Below are 9,133 nucleotides of genomic sequence, written 5' to 3'. Positions count from 1 at the left end.
ACACACACCACACACACACACACACATATATGTTGATACAGTAGATCTATTGTGTGTGATTTTATCTATTCCTTGGCACCAAATGTCCCCTTGATGATAAGAATATCTGACTGTTTTGTGCAGACATTTGGCTGGTCCCCATAAGGACAACAATACATGACTGTGTGTGTGGCCCAGGTGGTATTACTGTATTTCTCAGTTAACCTTTTGCTAAGATGGTCCCAAGGTGTGTGTGTGTGTGTGTGTGTGTGTGTGTGTGTGTTTGTGTGTCTGTGTGCACCATGATTTTATCTCTTTATGGGGACCAAATTTCCCCTTAGAAAGAAGAATATCTGACAGATTTGTGGGGAAATGTGGCCAGTCCACAAAAGTTTATTCTTATTCTTTTGCGTCACAGACAGTGTGTGTATGTGTGTGTTAGTGAGAAACTAATATCCTCATAAGGACTACATGGACAATACATGAGTGTGTGTGGCCCAGCTGGCATTACTGTATTTCTGCAGTTTCCATCATACACACACACACACATACACACACACACACACACATACATACAGGCATTTGTCTGTAATAAGTGATTGGTGTGAATATGATGAATAGCATCTGTTACAACAATACAATGAAATAGGACTTTTAAGATTGTACTGCAGCTTTTTAAGACTGTAGCCATTTTGTGGGGACATGGCTGGTCCCCATACATAAAGTTTTATTTTTTATTTTTATTTTTTTAGATATCGTGTCTGTATATCTCTGTAGGTTTATAGTGATGACCTAATATCCTTATACAATAATACATACATGCGTGTGGCCCAGCTGGTATTACTGTTACTGGTATTAATGTTACTGTAAGGTGTGTGTATATATATCATGATTTTATCTCTTCATTGGGACCAAATTTACCTTTAGTGAAAAGAATATCTGAAAGTTTTGTGGGGACATTTGGCCATTCCACATAAGTTTTTTTGTTTTGTTTAGTTTTTTAACAGAGTTACATACAGTATCTCACAAAAGTGAGCACACCCCTCACATTTTTGTAAATATTTCATTATATCTTTTCATGTGACAACACTGAAGAAATATCACTTTGCTACAATGTAAAGTAGTGAGTGTACAGCTTGTATAACAGTGTAAATTTGCTGTCCCCTCAAAATAACTCAACACACAGAGATTAATGTCTAAACTGCTGGCAACAAAAGTGAGTATACCCCTAAGTGAAAATGTCCAAATTGGGCCCAATTAGCCATTTTCCCTCCCCGGTGTCATGACACTTGTTAGTGTTACAAGGTCTCAGGTGTGAATGGGGAGCAGGTGTGTTAAATTTGGTGTCATCGCTCTCACACTCCCTCATACTGGTCACTCGAAGTTCAACATGGCACCTCATGGCCAACTCTCTGAGGATCTGAAAAAAATAATTGTTGCTCTACATAAAGATGGCCTAGGCTATAAGAAGATTGCCAAGACCCTGACACTGAGCTGCAGCACGGTGGCCAAGACCATACAGCAGTTTAACAGGACAGGTTCCATTCAGAACAGGCCTTGCCATGGTTGACCAAAGACGTTGAGTGCACGTGCTCAGTGTCATATCCAGAGGTTGTGTTTGGGAAATAGATGTATGAGTGCTGCCAGCATTGATGCAGAGGTTGAAGGGGTGGGGGGTCAGCCTGTCAGTGCTCAGACCATACACCGCACACTGCATCAAATTGGTCTGCAGGGCTGTCGTCCCAGAAGGAAGCCTCTTCTAAAGATGATGCATAAGAAAGCCTGCAAACAGTTTGCTGAAGACAAGCAGACTAAGGACGTGGATTACTGGAACCATGTCCTGTGTTCTGATGAGACCAAGATAAATTTATTTGGTTCAGATGGTGTCAAGCGTATGTGGCAGCAACCAGGTGAGGAGTACAAAGACAAGTGTGTCTTGCCTACAGTCAAGCATGGTGGTGGGAATGTCATGGTCTGGGGCTGCATGAGTGCTGCCGGCACTGGCAAGCTACAGTTCATTGAGAGAACCATGAATGCCAACATGTACTGTGACATACTGAAGCAGAGCATGATCCCAGCATGTGTTCCAGCATGATAACGACCCCGAAAACACCTCCAAGACGACCACTGCCTTGCTAAAGAAGCTGAGGGTGAAAGTGATGGACTGGCCAAGCATGTCTCCAGACCTAAACCCTATTGAGCATCTGTGGGGCATTATCAAACGGAAGGTGGAGGAGCCCAAGGTCACTAACATCCACCAGCTCCGTGATGTCGTCATGGAGGAGTGGAAGAGGACTCCAGTGGCAACCTGTGAAGCTCTGGTGAACTCCATGCCCAAGAGGGTTAAGTCAGTACTGGAAAATAATGGTGGCCACACAAAATATTGACACTTTGGGCCCAATTTGGGCATTTTCACTTAGGGGTGTACTCACTTTTGTTGCCAGTGGTTTAGACATTAATGGCTGTGTGTTGAGTTATTTTGAGGGGACAGCAAATTTACAGTGTTACACAAGCTGTACACTCACTACTTTACATTGTAGCAAAGTGTCATTTCTTCAGTGTTGATATAATCAAATATTTACAAAAATGTGAGGGGTGTACTCACTTTTGTGAGATACTGTATATTGTACTGTGCTGTATGTGTGTGTAGGTTTACGAGGATCTAATATCCCCATAAGGACAGCAATACATGACTCTGTGTGTTACTGTAACTGACCCAATTGGTGTTACTGTATTTCTTCAGTCTCTCTCTCTCTTTCTCTCTCCCTCTCTCTCTCTCTCTCTCTCTCTCACACACACACACACATACACCCACACCCCCCGAGATTTTGGGACCATCTCAGCAAAAGACAACACAGACTTTAAAGTTAAATGTGCACTAACATTCTATTTTATTATTTTATTCTAATTCTATTCTATTCTATAACACATCAAATTGGCAACAATCAGTTATTACACAAATGCCTATGTGTGTGTGTGTGTGTGTGTGTGTGTGTGTATGTCTGGACTGATCAGGCATTCAAATATTCATCATCCAACTGCACTTCTCTCTCTCTCTCTCTCTCTCTCTCTCTCTCTCTCTCTCTGTCTCTCTCAACAGTACATTGAAATCTTTTTCCCAGACCGCACAGACATTTAAATAACATGGGCGTGTGTGTGTGTGTGTGTGTGTGTGTGTGTGAGAGAGAGTGTGTGTGTGTGTGTATGTGTGTGTGCATGTGTGTATGTGTGTATGTGTCTGGCCAGCAGCAGTGGAAAGACACTGCAGAGATATGACACGTGTGAAAATAGGCTGGAGTATTTTATTAAACCTCTAAGAAGAGAACCAGAGAGTGAGAGAGAGAGAGAGAGAGAGAGAGAGAGAGAGAGAGAGAGGGTGGGGGAGTGACAAAGAGAGAGAGAGACAGAGAAGAGAAGAGAAGCATCAGCATTTAATATTTAGCACCCAGTCTTTACTTAAGCATTGTTAAGCAGCAGTGCATTACAGGATACAGCATAGCTGAACCACCTCTCTGGTCATTCCTCCAAACCTATAAGCATTTCAGAGAGTTTTGCTACTGTACACAGAAAGAAAGAAAGAAAGAAAGAAAGAAAGAAGGAACATGGAGGGAAATAGAGCAAGTGGGGGGAGTATGACAGACAGAGAGATGGAGGATGGAGGGATGGGGGTTATACCCGTCTGTAAGTGTTTAGCTCTTGTTCTTCTTCTTCATGTGGTTTGTACGATAAAGCAGACCTCATCTCCCACTTTAAAGCTCCTGCAGGAATCCCTCTCTCCCTTTTTTCATCTAACCTCACATACTCAATCCCTTGCTCTTTCTCCTCTAGCCTCCGACTTAATGTAATCAAGTAATGTAATTGCCATTTGATCTGTAATCTGTATGGTGAGGTAATTTATTACAGTGCAACAGTATAGAGTAATGTCATAGTAACTTATAATAGTAGAGGATAGAAGTATTGTAAATACTGTAGTATACTAGTAAAGTAGTAGTATAGTATCTTCAGCCTGATAGTACAGTATATCAAGTACTGTAGTAAATTTAGTGTGGTAGTATAGTAACTGTATAGTGTGGTAGCTTTACTACAGCATAGCAGTGAGAGTAGCAGTAGAGTAGAGTATATTATTATAGTAAATCTAGTGTAGCGCATACAGTAGTATAGTATAGTATAGTATATTGCAGTATAGTATACTAAAGTATGTTAGGGTAACTATAATATATTCAGAAATATTTAGGTCATGGTGCAGTACAGTGTTAAATTTAGTTCTGTAATTCTAGTGTATAAATTTGTTAAAATTTACAAGATTAAAGATTAAGATACAAAATTTTACAAGACCAATACACAAAAGTTATTACACTGCTACACTAGTGCAGTGTAATAACTTTTGTGTATTGGTCTTTTAATTTAATTTTTTATTGTAGTAGCACAGAAGTTTTAGTGTAGCACTACAGTACATTTTAGTAGTACGGTAGTGTAGAAAATCTGTCTAGTAACCTTATGTCTGCTGTCTCTCCGGTTTTGAGTGCAGATGAGGACTCGCTCGAGCTTCACATGGTGCGGCTGGAACTGGAGGATGTGGAGAAGCAGATCCGCGGCCTACTCGACAAGCAGGCCCAGCATCTTGTGCCTCTGCCCACATATCCAAGGTAAGCACACAGCGTGGTATTTCCACTCCCAGCCCCTCTACGCCGTGTGTTTCTCTGTGTAGGGACCGTGCACCTAGGACTTTCCCAGCCGTGGTCTCCGTCACGCCGGCGCCAACACACCTCGGGCCTTGGGTGAACCAGCGGCGGAAGGCGCGGGCTGGACCCTCTCCACCTCCGGTGTTCGAGATTCCAACCAGGAACCGCTTCGCCCCTCTCCGCCAGACCAGACCCAACGCTGTGATCGTCGGGGACTCCATTGTGCGGAACGTCCGTGTAGCCTCATCTAAAGGTAAGGTGCGCACACACTGTTTTTCTGGTGCTTGTGTCCTTGATGTCGCTGCGCAGGTATCCGGGATCCTGAAGAAGGACGAGCGCATTGGAGCGGTTGTGCTGCACGCGGGGACGAACGACACCAGGCTGCGGCAGACGGAGGTTCTGAAGAGGGACTTCTCCAGCCTGATCGAGACGGTACGAGGCAGATCACCCACCGCGAAGATCATCGTCTCTGGACCTCTTCCCACATACAGACGTGGAGCAGAAAAGTTCAGTAGACTTCTAGCATTAAATGATTGGTTAGTCTCTTGGTGTAATGAGCAGAATCTGGTGTTTGTCAATAACTGGAATCTGTTCTGGGAGCGTCCTAGGTTGTTTCGTCCTGATGGCCTGCACCCCAGCAGCCTTGGAGCGGAACTGCTATCAGACAACATTTCCAAGGCGCTACACTCCAAGTGACTGCCTAGCGTAAGTACATCCTCCAATAATAACAACATTCAGTATAATCAATGTTCAATTAAAAATCCGGCACCGGTAATACATACTATAGATACTGTGTCTGTTCCCCGAGCTATACAAATATATAGAAAATCTCGGAAAGTCTATCTTCGTAACCTAATTAACATAAAATTAAATCATATTGAATGCACAGCCAGCACTTTTGATCTGAAGCTAGGACTATTAAACATTAGATCTCTTGCGTCTAAGGCTCTTATTGTTAACGACATCATTACTGATCAGGAATGTAATTTAATGTGTTTAACAGAAACTTGGATTAAACCAAACGAGTACATAGCATTAAATGAAGCCAGTCCTCCTGGATACAGTTATGTACATCAGCCTCGTTCAACTGGTAGAGGAGGAGGTGTTGGTCTCATCCATAGTAAAAATCTAGTCGTCACACAAAAACCTAAGCATAAATTTAATTCTTTTGAAATTCTTTATACCAGTATAAGTTATGTAGCCACAAAAAATAAGTCAATTCCTCTAATTATTATTTACAGACCCCCAGGGCCATATACTGAATTTCTTAGTGAATTTGCAGACTTTGTCTCAAACCTGGTTGTGTCTGTAGATAAAGCATTAATCGTCGGAGACTTTAATATTCATTTTGATAACCTGGAAGACCCTCTAAGATTAGCGGTTGTGTCCATCTTAGATTCAGTAGGGATTAATCAGAACGTAATCGGGCCTACTCATAATGGTGGTCACACTCTTGACCTCATACTAACATACGGACTAAGTATAGAAAATATTATCATTCTTCCGCAGTCTGAAGTTGTCTCAGACCATTATCTTATCTCGTTCATAATACGAATTGATCATAATATTTCCACCTCGCCTCGCTACCGCGTAAAACGTACCTACACATCAGCTACTGCACCGAGCTTCATAAATAACCTCGCAGAAACATCAATTAGATTTGGATCACCGTCAGATCACATAGAACTCTATCAGGCGACTGAAAGCTTGGAGTCAACACTCCGCTACACGCTAGATAGAGTGGCTTCACTCAAAAGGAAAATAATTAGAGAAAAAAAATTAGCACCCTGGTATAACGATCAAACGCGAACCTTAAAACAGACAACTCGACAATTAGAACGTAAATGGCGTCAAACCAAACTGGTGATATTTCAAACAGCATGGAAGGAGAGCCTACTGAAATATAGGAAATCTCTTGGCGATGCTAGAAAAATCTATTTCTCCACCTTAATAGGAGACAACAAAAACAATTCTAGATTCCTTTTCAACACAGTAGCAAAATTAACTAGGAATAAAACCACTACAGAGAGAAACACTCAATCATTACATAGCAGTGAAGATTTCATGAAATTTTTCATTGATAAGGTTGAAAATATTAGACGTGAAATACAGGCCATTAAAAAAAACCGGACAGTACTGTAACAAACCCATTACATGACAATGTAGCAATATCAGATCAATGTTTAGAGTATTTTGCTCCGCTTAGAGAGACCGAACTAGCTACATTAATCTCTTCAGCCAATTCATCAACTTGCATACTAGATCCCGTACCTACATGTTTGTTTAAACAGATTTGTCCAGGAGTAATTGAACCACTTCTAAATATAATCAATTCTTCCCTAAGCACTGGCTATGTACCTAAATCACTTAAATTAGCAGTTATTAAACCCTTGATTAAAAAACCTGATCTTGACCCGTCTCAATTGTCCAGCTATAGACCAATATCAAATCTCCCCTTCATCTCTAAGATTTTAGAAAAGGTTGTAGCAAAGCAGTTATGCTCGTACTTAGATAGGAATAACATTCATGAAATGTATCAGTCAGGGTTTAGACCTCATCATAGCACAGAGACAGCATTAGTTAAAGTAGTAAATGACCTTCTACTGACCTACGATCAGGGTTGTGTCTCTCTGCTTGTGTTACTCGACCTTAGTGCAGCTTTTGATACTATAGATCACACTATTCTCCTTGATAGATTAGAAAATGTTGTTGGTATTAAGGGAACAGTCCTCTCCTGGCTCAGGTCTTATCTGACCGATCGTTATCAGTTCGTAGATGTAAATGGTGAATTCTCCATGCGTACTGAGGTTACTTTTGGAGTTCCACAGGGTTCTGTTTTAGGCCCACTGCTCTTTACTTTATATATGCTACCCCTAGGTCAAATTATTCGTAAACATGGAATTAGCTTCCACTGTTATGCTGATGATACACAGTTGTATGTTTCAGCGAAGCCAGAGGACAGACAGAAGCTTAGTAAAGTTGAGGATTGTGTAAAGGACATTAGACATTGGATGTTAACTAACTTCCTTCTACTTAATTCTGATAAAACAGAAATACTTTTATTAGGCCCACGTGTAGCTAGAAGTAATCTTTCTGATCACATGGTTACTCTGGATGGTCTTTCTGTTTCATCATGTGCAGCAGTTAAAGACCTTGGAGTGATTATTGACTCCAGCCTATCATTTGATGCTCATGTAGATAATATTACTAGGATAGCCTTCTTTCATCTCAGAAATATTTCTAAAATAAGAAACATATTGTCACTACATGATGCGGAAATACTAGTTCATGCATTCGTCACCTCTAGATTAGATTACTGTAATGCCTTACTGTCTGGATGTTCCAGTAGGAATATAAATAAGCTCCAGTTAGTCCAGAATGCAGCTGCTAGAGTCCTAACTAGAACTAGAAGGTACGACCATATCACACCGATATTATCAATACTGCATTGGCTCCCAGTAAAATCTCGCATTAACTATAAAATACTTTTATTAACCTATAAAGCACTAAATGGTCTCGCGCCACAATATCTAAGCGACCTTTTGGTTTTATATAATCCGCCACGCCTACTTAGATCAAAAGATGCAGGCTATTTGACAGTACCTCGAATAGTGAAGGCTACAGCAGGGGGAAGAGCTTTCTCTTATAGAGCCCCACAGTTATGGAACAGTCTTCCTATTAGTGTTCGGGACTCAGACACAGTCTCAGTGTTTAAGTCTAGGCTTAAAACGTATTTGTTTACTCAAGCCTACCCTGACTAGATTCTGTTCTACTACTTCGCAGTCATAATTATCTTTTTTCTCCCTCTCTCCTTTCGCCGAGCCCCACACGAATTTATGGAGATACTAGAGATCCAGATCCTTTCTGCCTCTGGATGGAGCTCAAATCTTCTTTAATTCCAGACTGCTGGGACTACGGCTGCTCCTAAGGCCATACAGACTTCATATAAATCCATAATGAACTTTTTCACACTATCTGTTGTTACCCAGATGAAAATGGGTTCCCTTCTGAGTCGGGTTCCTCTCAAGGTTTCTTCCTCTTAAAACATCTTAGGGAGTTTTTCCTTGCCACCGTCGCCACTCAGTGGCTTGCTCAGTTGGGATAAATTCGCACCTTTAATATCTGTATACCATGTTGATATTTCTGTAAAGCTGCTTTGAGACAATGTCTATTGTAAAAAGCGCTATACAAATAAAATTGAATTGAATTGAATTGAATAGTATAGTAATGTAGTAATGTTAGCATAATAGTATAGTAAGTTTACTATAATAGAATTATAATAACGTATACATTAAATTGGATTGTAATAATGTAACAGTAGTTGTAATGTTTTTGTTATATGGTAATGTTATTGTGTAATCTAGTAACACAGCTAGCGCCGTAATATTACAGTTACTGTGCTATAAATATGTAAATACAATATTCATTCTAGTTTATAAATTTGTTAATGTGAATACACTACTATAGCAACT

The 9,133-nt window shown here is 40.7% G+C and overlaps 1 protein-coding gene across 1 annotated transcript; it reads left to right on the top strand.

Moving 5' to 3' along the window:
• The first annotated feature begins 215 nt into the window (after window positions 1-215).
• On the top strand, window positions 216-8,875 carry LOC128616808 (uncharacterized). The gene is made up of 5 exons (XM_053639622.1): window positions 216-226; window positions 3,226-3,311; window positions 4,525-5,167; window positions 5,270-5,366; window positions 8,484-8,875. The coding sequence occupies exons 1-4, from the start codon at window positions 216-218 to the stop codon at window positions 5,355-5,357; spliced, it is 828 nt and encodes a 275-aa protein (XP_053495597.1). The 3' UTR covers window positions 5,358-5,366; window positions 8,484-8,875.
• The last annotated feature ends 258 nt before the right edge of the window (window positions 8,876-9,133 follow it).

The sequence above is a fragment of the Ictalurus furcatus genome, chromosome 2 (assembly GCF_023375685.1).
Source record: "Ictalurus furcatus strain D&B chromosome 2, Billie_1.0, whole genome shotgun sequence".
NCBI lineage: Eukaryota > Metazoa > Chordata > Actinopteri > Siluriformes > Ictaluridae > Ictalurus > Ictalurus furcatus.
This window is presented reverse-complemented; position numbering and strand designations above follow the sequence as displayed.

Coding starts and splice junctions, on each gene's coding strand:
- LOC128616808 (XM_053639622.1), top strand. Junction 3,312..4,524: donor TCTAAGAAGAGAACCAGAGA/GTGAGAGAGAGA, acceptor GACTCGCTCGAG/CTTCACATGGTGCGGCTGGA. Junction 5,168..5,269: donor TACAGACGTGGAGCAGAAAA/GTTCAGTAGACT, acceptor GGAGCGTCCTAG/GTTGTTTCGTCCTGATGGCC.